A 12,415-nucleotide genomic window follows, 5' to 3' on the forward strand; every position below is an offset into this window, starting at 1 on the left:
TTTTCATTTTTTGTTTTACCTGTATGGATAACTGAGCCAGAAACATTTACTGAAGTACTACTTTTCTCCTGCTATTCTACATTGCCACCTTTGTCATAACTCAAGAATCTACAGGTAACTGTCTGTTTCTGAATTCTCTTACCATTGGTCTATTTGACTACCCATGTACAATACCACATTGTCTTATTATTAGTTTCCGGGAAGTCTTTGGTAAATTCTCCAAGTTTGCTCTTCAAAAGTATCTTGGCTATTCTTGCCTTTTAACATCTCCATATGTGATTTTATAATTAAATTGTAAAATTTCCAAAAAAAGAAAGCTTACTGGGGTTTTGATATGAAATGCATTGAATATTGTGGGAAATTGATCTTTATTGAGGGATGCCAAAGGATATGAATAATCATATGTGCTACATCCAGTGCTATGGGCAACCATAGGAAGAGGTACTGTTAAAATTATGAAGAATAGATGATCAGAATAAGCCTGATACAGAATTAAGCATAACAGGACATCAGAGCAAGCTCAGTTAACTACTGATAAAAATGGAGTATATGCCATTTACTAACAGTAGGATGATTCATAACAACCATAGCTTCAATGCCATATAATAGAGCTAAAAATCCTCACAGAAATTTGTAGCCAGTTGCTGGTTACCTGCATGCTATATGGTATTTTGTTGTTGTTCAATAAAATAAGCTAACTCTATATTTATGAATGGGCTTATTCCTTTGGATTTCAATTTCTTTCCTCATCTCCCCAATATATAAATCACTTTGGGGGAAAATAGGCATCTTTAATATTGAGTCTTTCAGCCAAAAAACTTGATAAATCCCTCAATTTATTTAAGCCTTGTTTAATTTATTCAGTAATGTTTTATAATTTTCTATATAGTGGTCCTACACTACATGATTAGATTTATTTCAGGTGGTCCTTATTTTTGATGCTAATGTAAATGGTATCTTTAAATTTTCACTCTGCTGCGGGGCACCTGGGTGGCTCAGTTGTTAAGCATCTGCCTTTGGCTCAGGTCATGATCCCAGGGTCCTGGGATCAAGCCCTGCATCTGGCTCCCTGCTCCACGGGAAGCCTGCTTCTTCCCCTCCCACTCCCCACTGCTTGTGTTCCCTCTCTCGCTGTGTCTCTGTCAAATAAATAAATAAAATCTTAAAAAAAAAAAATTCACTCTGCTGCTCACAAGTAGAATTAGTTTATTTTTCAATATTGAAACTGTCTAAAGCAACTAAACTCCTTTATTTCTAATATTTAATCAGTCTATTTTTGCTTTTCTTATACACAATTGCATAATCTACAATGTCCATATTACTTTTTCCTTTCTAATCCTTATGCCTATTTTCCTATTCTTGCTGCATTGCACTGATTAGCTCCTCTAATAAAAGGCTCAAAAAAGAAGTGGTGAAGTATTAAATTAGTAGGTGCTAAGTCTAAATTGGGATGCTTATAGAAGTCCATCATCAGATCAACAAGGTTGGCTGGAGGTTTGTGACAGTGGGAAACCAAATGGGAGGCCTGTAAAGTAGGAATTATGAATCTTTGTTATATCTACATTAGTTCCATAGCTGTCACTATATAGAACTCACTCTTCACTAATTTCTGTGTGTTCACAGAATTATTTTATTTTATTTATTTATTTTTTGGTCCTTCTCATGCCTTCATAAGGATCAGTTGAGACATCTTCCATGAGAAAATGTCAGAGTAGCTCAACCCAAAATCTGTACTCCTAGGCCTTCTTTCCCAGGTCTGAATGGGCAATTTATATCTGATGTCAGTGTTCTCAGCTCACTGTTCATAATGAAGTCAAGAATTTATCCACACAAACTAGGAATTTCCCACATCCCTGTTGGGCGTGCCCTCTCCCCTGCAGAGGTTCTTACCCAGAGGGTCCCCATCTTTTCATAAGAGACAGTTCAGCCCTTCAGGAAGAGGATCAGGTGGGCAGGAAATGTGAAGGAATCAAATGGGAACTATATGAAGAACTACGTGAACATAAGTATACAGACACCCTCATTCTTGCCAAGTATTGCCCTTCTGCGGGCACCACAAACAAGGGTGCTCATGGAGGAATAGGCAGAACCACAGGAAAGAGAGCAAGAGATATTTTAGAGAGACCAAGTTCTCAAATCTGTGGCAGGCATAATTTCTCATCCCAAGAGTTTTGCTCTGCAAGTGTCCTTTGTTCCCAGGGAAAACAGTTGTGGGGAGGGCGGGAGTCAGAAAAGAACTGGAGAGACATTAGACAGGGTCTTTATGTGTAATCACCAGTTTATATAAATGTATGTAAAAAATAATAAAAGCATAATAAAATGTCACTTTAACATACCAAGAATCAAGGCTACCAGGGTCAAAGACAGTAAAATGAACAGGCATGGGAATGGGATATCAAAAGCAGAGTGTCTGGAATGCAAAGCAAGTTTAGATGTAGTTTTTACACATTAGTCTTAGCATCCAGTTGCGGGAGGATAAAGAGAAAGATAAAAAGAACTAATATAAACTGAAAATGTGCTCTACATTTTTTTAATGATAAAAGAAAATATTCAGATGGGTTAAGCAGGCTTGCTTGAAGTCACACAATCTGTGAGTAGCTGAGCCAGGATTAAAACACAAGACCATCTGGCTCAGTACCGAAGCATTTCCACAATACCAAACTCTCAGTGAGGAAGAATAAATGGGAGATCTGGTCAAGGTGCATTGATTTCAAGGTCCAGGATCCTTCCAGAGAGACAGGTCAACTTATATGCTTGAGATGGGAAAATGCATAAACATCACCTGTATTGAATCTGATCCACCTATCTTTCCATCTTTGTACAAGAATTTTACATGTATCTTTAGGGGTCATGCTAAGCCCCTCCTTATAATGTAGTTTCTAGGAGTTGATTTTCTTTCTTTTTCTTTTTACTCAAGCTTTCCTCATGTCCTTTATTGGGAATTACTGTATGGCCAAAATTATGTCAAGCTAATATTAGCAATTTCACAATGTCTGGTTATTGTTAATGTAGTATAATAAAGAATATGTAACTTGACAATATTCTATATACATAATTTGTTCTACTGACCATAACTTTAAAAGTTTTATACACCATGTTGGAAATGTTCTTCATTTATGATTATTTTCCATCATCTTTGCTGAGCTAGGTATCACCACACTACAGACACGAATTCTCTTGTAAAATTTTATCTATAAAGATGTCCCATAAATATCAAATCAGTCAGGTTCCTAGTATTTATTAAGGCTTGAGCTAATACTCAGAAGGCTTTCTGTGTTCAGTTCATTATGATTTTACCACTGTTATGAATTCTCTGGTGTACAGTGAGTTGTGACTTTTGAATGAATGCTTTCCCACATACAGCACACCGATAGGGTCTCTCCCCAGTATGAATTCTCTGATGTAAAACAAGGTCTGACTTCTGGGAAAAGGCCTTTCCACATTCAGCACATACGTAAGGTTTCTCTCCTGTATGAATGCGCTGATGCCCTGGGAGGTGGGACTTCTGAGAGAAGGCTTTCCCACATTCACTGCATATATAAGGTTTTTCTCCTGTATGAATTCTCTGATGTCCAATGAGATGTGATTTCTGACAGAAGGCTTTTCCACATTCACTGCATTTATAGGGTTTCTCTCCAGTATGCGTTCTCTGATGTATGATGAGCTGTGACTTCCGGGAGAAGGTCTTCCCACATTCAGTACATTCATAAGGTTTCTCCCCAGTATGAATTAACTGATGTGTAATGAGTTCTGTCTTCCTGCTGAAGGCTTCCTCACATTGAGCACATTTGTACGGTTTCTCCCCAGTGTGAATTCTTTTATGTATAATGAGGTGGGACTTCTCACAGAAGGCTTTCCCACATTCAGTACATTCATATGGCTTCTCTCCAGTATGAGCTCTATGATGTATAATCAGCTGTGACTTCTGGGAGAAGGCCTTCCCACACTCTCTACATTCATAAGGTTTCTCTCCAGTGTGAATTCTCTGATGTATAATGAGGGGTGATTTCTGGGAGAAGGCTTTCCCACATTCACTGCACTCATATGGTTTTTCCCCAGTGTGAACTCTCTGATGTATAATGAGGGAAGATTTTTGAGAGAAGGCTTTTCCACATTCAGAACATTCATAAGGTTTCTCCCCAGTATGAGTTCTCTGATGTACGATGAGATGAAACTTCTCACTGAAGGCTTTCCCACATGCACCACAATCATATGGTTTCTTTCCAGTATGAATTCGCTGATGTACAATGAGCTGTGACTTCTTAGCAAAGGCTTTTCCACATGTAATACATACACAGGTTTTCTCCTTAGTTTCAACATTCTGATACTGAATAAGTGATTGTTTACTACTAAAAATGTTTCCACACTGATTATTATTACAGGGCATTACTCCATTGTGAATTTTCTCAAGATTAGAATCAGATGCACCATGGCTAGATGATTTTCCACATCCAAAACTCTCATCAGGGCTTTTTCTTGAATTGCTCTTATTACAACTACGTAGGTCAATATTATATTTCAAGTTCTTTTTAAATACATCATAGTTATGGGATCTTTGTCTTAAAGTATCTGGCTCTATGCAATCGTGAAATATTTTTCCCAACGCATTATATTTATGGCCTGACTCCACAGTCACTGTTTTATTGTTAATGACTGTTACTTGCCTGAAAAGCTTGTCTTGGTTTTCCTGACATCTCTGTAGCTGGCCACCATCTTGACAGACTTTTAAGATGGAGTACAATGAACCATCCTTTGTGACTCCTTTCAGGATATTATTACGGAAGGAAACAGACCCCAAAATACATGATTTGGGGTTGTCAAGGTTACTTTTCCTGTCTAAAAGAAAGAAAGATAAAATAAAACAACTGTAAAGAACAATTAACAGAATGCAGAAGAACAGAACAAATGATTATTCAATGTAGCTGATGAACTCAGAACACAGGGATGGAGACAAGCCATCTCGTAGGCCAGTACAGCATAGAGTATGATCAGATGAATGGATGGAAAAGGATGTTAAAGAGAAAAATTCATGGAAAAATTAGAACTGACGGAGACAGAAAAGTATCTGCGTTATTATCACTCTGAATCTTGGATTATTCTTCTAGAATCTTTCCATTTTCCCTGCTTTCTGAATGGAAACCTTTTTCACCTTTTGAATTCATTTATCTTACAAACCATTTCCTATATATATACTTAACTACTATTATCCTGCCACCGCTAGCCACAGAAACAAGGTCCCTCTGCACTCAAAATACTTTAACTCTCCTCAGTCTACTTTCCTAATTAAAAACTAACACAAACAACAGAAAAGTCCAAGATCCTGCTATGGATTCAGTATCAGATTCACACCTAAAACCCAAGCTTATATTCCACTACTTGTCATTAATACCTCCTATATGTCCCAAGTAAAACTAGCAAAGTTCTCCCAGAAAAGCCTTAATTCTCTAACTTCAAGGTTTTGTTCATATACTCTCTCCCCACCAGTCTGCCTTTAGCCTCCTCCTTCAGCATCATCAACACTTTATATATCTTTCAAAGCAGCTACAGCTGCATGCTCTGAAAAACGCCTTTCAAATTGTATCTTTAGACTCTCATTTTCTCTGAAATTTTAAAACAGTAACTATATTTGACATATAATTGTGTAGAGCCATGTACCTGGAGGTCTTACCATCTGAAGTACAACCTATGTTCTTGGGAGGAATTTGCCTTTCTATTGCCTCTCATAAAAGGTGTTAAAAATATACATATATGCAGAGAGAAAGAAGATCAGTAAGAAATAGCTCCCCCTTCTAAAAGCTTACAACTGTTTAATTATTTGTTGAATGCCTACTAAATTCTCAGCACAGGGACAAAGAATAAGAGATTTCAGTAAGGACAGAACATAAACCTCAGGCATCAATTAAGAAAACAAAACAAACTGATATTTTACTTCCCTTGTCTCCCATCTGCCTGATTTTCATCTGGTAAGATCCAATTTGGTATGTCTCTCTTTATGATCCATGGATCTTCTCCTTGCTCCAACTTAGAGATGACATCTGGTTTGGAAACTGGATATCCTATTAAATGGAAATCACAGGAATTGGGATTGACTGCAGTGAAGGAAAAAGTGAAGGTGTAGTTTCAGGAGGGCTACAATAAAGCAATCCAGGTGGCCCTCAGCAAAAACAATGACCTCCATTTGGGAAGGTCTGAAGATCATAAAAGTCATTATATATGTCAGGAACTACCAACCATAGCACCTGATAAGGAAAGGAACTTGGATGGACAAGTCTGAGTTATGCAGGAAAGCCATCCTTACCCATTGAGACCAGGTGGCTGAAGTTCTCCAGCATCACATCCCTGTACAGGGTCCTCTGAGCAGGGTCCAGTTGCTGCCACTCCTCTTGGGTAAAATCCACAGCCACATCCTTGAATGATACTAAGCCCTGTAACAGTATATTCCTGTTCAATCTGAAGTGATCATTCTCATCATTTCTATTGCAGTATACAAAATTGTACTACACCTACTTTTATATCATATCATGGTATTTGGCAGAAACAATACAAAATCCTGTCTTTACAAGAAGAGCCAGAAACAGATCAGGAAAACAGAAGAGGTAAATCAAAAGGCCTACTTGATGAAAATGGTAATTTAATAAATGATAAGGGCAGCATTCAAATAACTGAGAGGAAGACAGATTACTCAAAGAATAATATTGAAACAACTGGTTAGCCAACAGGAAAAGAATAATGTCGAATCCATATGTTCAAGGTAGAGCTGTAGCCCTTTAAAATTCATATGTTAAAGTACTAACCACCAATTTCTCAGAATGTGACTTTATTTGGGAACAGGGTCATTGCAGAGGTAATTCTATGAGGTCATTAGGGTGGACCCTAATATACAATTTTGTATATTGCATATACAGTCAGTCTCATCTAAGTGATCTCAGTCTTAAGGTGCCTCTCATCCACATTCACACCATCAAGCTGCCAGGCATTTAGTTTGTCCCTTAAACAGCCTCATTAATCTCCTCATTTTACTTATGAGAAAACCGAGGATTACAGTGGTTAAGTAACTACTTGCCAGAGGTTATACATTGAATATATGATTAACTCGCAGATTTAAAAGCATGTATTCTGAATGGATAGCTTGAGTTCTTGACCCCTGCACTCCACACTGTCTCCTTGATATTGTAAACAAGATCTTTTGCATCTTACTGTTTTAATAACACCCTTAGTCAAACTTCCCGTGAAACACCCTATATTTTAGTTTTCTTCAAATTCTCAGCCTTCCTAAAACCACTCCGCTCTTTCTACTTTTGCAAATACTTCCCATCTTTATCCTACTTCCCTCATGATTTAATAATCCTTTGAGCCTATTTTCTACTTCCTTAGAAAGCTGGTTCTTTCTAAGTTGCTTTCTAAGTTGCTCCCCATCTCTGCTTTAACAGTTCTTTGCTCCCATGCCTCTTACAGAGCTTTTATTTGTTATGCTGGTTTCCATATCTGTTTACCTAATTTTTCTCTGCATTCCTCCCAGAAAAAAAACATACCTAAATCTTGAGATACTCCACAGCCAGCCAGTGCATATGACACACATTAGGTACTCAACAAATGTTTGCTAAAAAGGAATGAATGATGATTATAGAGAATAAAATCAAGTTCACATTTAATTAAAAATAGTTTTGTGCATTAAGCAGTTATATTCTTTTGATCTGAATAACAGTGACATGAGAAAAAAAAAATGTGGAATGTAGAGAAAATCCATTCTGACAGGAAGATTAATAGATGTAATTCTAACATTCGGATTTTGCTTTATTAATTATACTCAAATACTTCGGGGTACCTGGGTGGCTCAGTCGGTTAAGTGTCTGCCTTTGGCTCAGGTCCTGATCTCAGGGTCCTGGGATGAAGCCCTGCATGGGGCTCCCTGCTCAGCGGGGAGTCTGCTTCTCCTGCTCCCTCTCCCTCTGCTCCCCCCCACACTTGTGCATGCTCTCTCTCTCAAATAAATAAAATCTTAAAAAAATATATACTCAAATGCTTCAATATACTAAGTATGTATAGATTTTGTTAATTGTGAGAAAAATACAGTACATAATCAGTGGGAAATTGTACTTTTACCATCTACACTTTTTTGTGGCTTGGGTGACTGGGAGAATGGAAGAGATGGAGAGCAGGTGTTAGAAAGAGAAAGTAAGAATAGACATGTGTGCAAACATGACTTCACTTCTGGACACTATGGAAAAAATACAAATCCCTCTTCTTACAGGAAGAGGCATATAATCAGTTAATTAGCCCTGGTAGTTGGATTTATTAAGCTAATAAAAAATCCATTTTCCTTCTCTAAAGCTGCTCTAACAGAAATATAAGACTAACCAGATAGGTAATTTTAAATTTTCCAGTAGCCATAATCAAAAACTAATTTTCAAATATATATATCCCAATTCATCCAAAATATCATTTCAAAGTGTAACCAGTCTTTAAAAATTATTAGTGAGCTTTTTGGAACTATATCTTCTAAACTCAGTATGTATTTTACACTTACAGCACATCTCAATTCAGACTAACCGATTTCAAATGTTTAGTAATCACATGTGGCTGGTGACTCTGCTGGACAGCACAACTCCAAAGCTACTGACATCCAGAAGAAAACGACCCCATCTTTTCACAATGGAACTCACTTGTTAAGCTCTACTGTAAAATACACATGAGATTTCTAGATTTGACAATTAACAGTGATGATGATATAATAATAATAGTAACAATAACAACAACTAACACTTAATACAGAACAAACCATCCCCAGATACAGTTCCAGGCATGGTTTTTATTCGCTTAACTCTCACAACAACCCTATGAGGATTCTAATCTCCATTATAAAGATAAGAAAGATAAGTCCCAGGTCAACCAGGTTGCAAAGAAATATTATGCATCTGCCAAGATAATAAAGAAATCTAGGTACTGGCACGGGAAGATAGTCAAAAATCTTTACATGGGACAGTAAAATTAAAAAACAAGTTGCAGGGATGCCTGGGTGTCTCAGTCGGTTAAGCGTCTGCCTTCGGCTCAGGTCATGATCCCAGGGTCCTGGGATCAAGTCCCACATCGGGCTCCTTGCTCGGCGGGGAGCCTGCTTCTCCCTCTACCTGCCACCCCCCCCCCCCGCTTGTACTGTCACTCTCTCTCTCTCTCTCTCTCTAGCAAATAAACAAATAAAATCTAAAAAAAAAAAAAAGTTGCAGCACAGAATATTTACGTAACATTATTTTTCCAAAAGAAAAACACAATAAAGAGATACTCTTATACATCTGTACTTTCACATGTACACACTTAATCAGTTATACTCATATTGAAAAGGTTTGGAAGATTACAAACAAATGGTGAACACTGATAATCTCAGGAGGAAGAGAGTTTAAGTTAAAGTGAGTCTCAGTTTTTAAATTTTTATCGTTTATATAGTTTAAAACTTATATACCATGTATATAGCCAATGTTGGCAGGGAGAAAAAGTAATGTAGACTGTTAAAAATGGAAGCGCAGAGAAGGAACTGGCCTTGAGTTGGACAGTGATCCTACATAACCTGAAATCAAACGAAGGGTATGGAACATCAGGGGCCTGTGCTCTACAAAGCTTTGCCAGATAATTATAATTTAAGAACTGCCCTTTGGGAAGAAAATAGATTTTGGAAGACCATTCAAAATGTACCTATCCTGTGTTATAGATTTTATCAGTAGATAAAACTGGACAATAGGAAGCCTCTGTAATCAATTAGGCCCTCTAAACCAGAAACCTAACAAACTTTTCCCGTAAAGTTTGTATTTTCAGCATTGCAGGCCATACGGTCTCTGTTGACTTACCCAACACTGCCATTGTGGCAGGAAAACAGCCATAGACAACAATACATGAACAAACAGTTCGGCTGCGCTGCCAATAAACTGTTCATAAAAACAGACAACTGGATTTGGCCTACAGGCGGTAGTTGGATGCGCCCAGCTCTGAAGAATAAGGTTCAAGGCGTTTAGCTATGACATTATGATACCTTCCCTCTAAAAGAGATCATTTTATGATACAGCTATAAGAAATCTACTGTTGCATTTACCACAGGAGTGTTGGTAAGAACATTCTATACTCCACCACCTAGAGAAAGACCCAGAATGGAAATCTGTTTTAGTCTTACATGGCAAGAAATAATTTCTTTCCATGAGAAATGTATCTGTTTTCTCTTTAGAGGACTGCGTAACTGATAATGTTTGCAAGAAGATCAGAAAAATTGGTACATCCGTTTTAAAAAATGTTTTCAGGCCAGGTTATCCACATGTTACCTAGAACTCTTTCTAGGTCTTGATCTTTATTTTGGTTACCTTTTCCCTACTCCAAATTTTAGCTATCTGTACTTCCCCATTTGACTGGACAGAAAATGAAAGAGGAAATTTTAAAAATTAAAAGTAAAAGCAACTCACCTGGGACTTCATCATTTTCTGCTCTCTTCCAACAGGGCAGAAGCCTGAAAGAGCAAAACTGGTGATCAGAAGGACATTTTCACAGACCAGACCCAGTCTGCAGCTTCCACATTCACCAATCCAGAAACATTCACCACTAGACGTCAGGTGGATGATGGGACAACCAGGGATAAGGCTGTTTGGTCCTTGCAGAAGGGTCAGGAAGCACTAGGTGAAGGAAGTCCTCTTGTGACTACACTATGATGATACAGAACTTGGTCAAGGTGATTTAATTGTATAGATATGTTTCATATTGACTCACTAAGAGCTTATTGTTCCCCTATGAACCAGTAATTCTATTTGTAGAATATTTTTATAAGGCAATAAACATGAATAGATTTATATAAAGATTAACTGCAGATGGACTTCCCTAGCACTAAGAATGGCCATGACCAAATGGAAAACTGAGAAATGTATTCCCTTATTCCCCAGAAAGAATCAGTAGCTGAATTCCAATAATCTCCCAAGAGAGCGTTTATATTTTCCGTCAACTCAGCAAATTCTCCTGCCAATCAATATTCATGGACCAAAATGTTAATTTTAAGATGTTTTCTGTTTAAACTATAATTGCAGATTTTCAACAGTGCAGTCATCTGTGTATAAAAATGGTGATAGGTTGGAAGCACTCGTACAAGAGAATATACTACAATGCAGGAAGGTATATACCTGGTCAATTTTTCTCAGTCCCAGGAGGAGTCATGCAGACAAGACTGAACTGGTTCAGAGGAACTGAATGCTCCCATGACACGGAGACTGTTTTATATGGAGTATTCCAGGCGTTGTCAAAACTGATCTGGAAGGAAACAACCAAAATAGTAATGCTCATGTCTGGGTACCCGACAGGTGCTCAGTGTTTCTTGAATAAAATATAAAATTATTTCAATAAGCTTAGAAAAAGGCAGAAAGTCACACTTTTGGTAATAATCCATCCTTTTTTATTTGTTCGGTCTTGTTTTAAAATGATCATGGGGGGTGGGGAGGCACCAGGCTCAGGGTGCAATGGTGAACTGAGAAGGGGGTCTAACTTTAAGAACTCAAGGGTTGCCTAAAACCTGTGTAAATTTTAAATGTAGGTAAAAGTCTTTCCCAGTAAATTGGGGCTGATCATCATGACTGCCTGATCCCATTATTGCTCCCTCCAAATTTCTGAATCCTCGGGCCTAGCAATGACACACAGAACTCCCCCATGACCATCATATCACTGACCACGACATGGATGTCCCGGTCATTTAGTCCAAGCCTCCTCCCCAATCACTGATTCTCCAGAGTCCCCTAAATCACTGACCCCAGTCAGGCCCCTACACGCCATTTCTGATCCCACAGGCAACCCCATCACTGACACATCATGCCCCAATTACTAACCTTATACCTCACTCCAACCCTGACTCCCAAATAAACCCAACACTAATCCCACAAACCTCCTCACCCCTGACGTCATAAACCTCCAATCACTGACCCTCAAAGACCCCTTCCCTCCTGTTACCAATCTAACGGACTCACCGCACACAGCCGCCTTCCGACTTGCGGCTCTGTTATCCGGTCCCAAAACGCCCATCACCGCTTTAGCCGGGACGGCTGTCACAGCCATACTGGCGAACTCTCCCGCTTCCTGTCTGGGAGAGTGCAGCGCGGGGCTCCTGAGCCTGCGCTGTTCCGTACTGGGCGGTTTGGCCCACTCTGCATCCTCGGCGGCTTTGTTCAAGAGGCAAGATGGCGGCTCCCAGGCGCTGTATCTCGTTGTGGGAGCCGCCATATTGAGAGTCCGGTCAGATCCGTACATGCGGAGGAATTCGATTTATTCCTCAGTTTGGACTGTGCCACCGCGGCAGCGAGGGGAGGGGGCAAGATGACAGAAAGGAGGACTTTAAAACCAGTGAGGCACGAGGATTTGCAGAGAGCTTTTACAGGAGGATTGGGGAAGAAGTTTGAGTGAT

The 12,415-nt window shown here is 38.8% G+C and overlaps 1 protein-coding gene across 1 annotated transcript; it reads right to left on the bottom strand.

Annotated features, from left to right (window-relative positions):
- Positions 1-2,259: 2,259 nt before the first annotated feature.
- On the bottom strand, positions 2,260-12,205 carry ZNF300 (zinc finger protein 300). Its single transcript, XM_032395329.1, has 6 exons — positions 11,982-12,205; positions 11,148-11,274; positions 10,443-10,486; positions 6,299-6,425; positions 5,934-6,056; positions 2,260-4,836 (listed from the first exon to the last, which is right to left on the bottom strand). Exons 3-6 carry the CDS (start codon positions 10,455-10,457, stop codon positions 3,278-3,280), a joined length of 1,824 nt encoding a protein of 607 aa, XP_032251220.1. The 5' UTR covers positions 10,458-10,486; positions 11,148-11,274; positions 11,982-12,205; the 3' UTR covers positions 2,260-3,277.
- Positions 12,206-12,415: the final 210 nt, after the last annotated feature.

This window comes from Phoca vitulina, unplaced genomic scaffold (assembly GCF_004348235.1).
Source record: "Phoca vitulina isolate PV1807 unplaced genomic scaffold, GSC_HSeal_1.0 scaffold83, whole genome shotgun sequence".
NCBI lineage: Eukaryota > Metazoa > Chordata > Mammalia > Carnivora > Phocidae > Phoca > Phoca vitulina.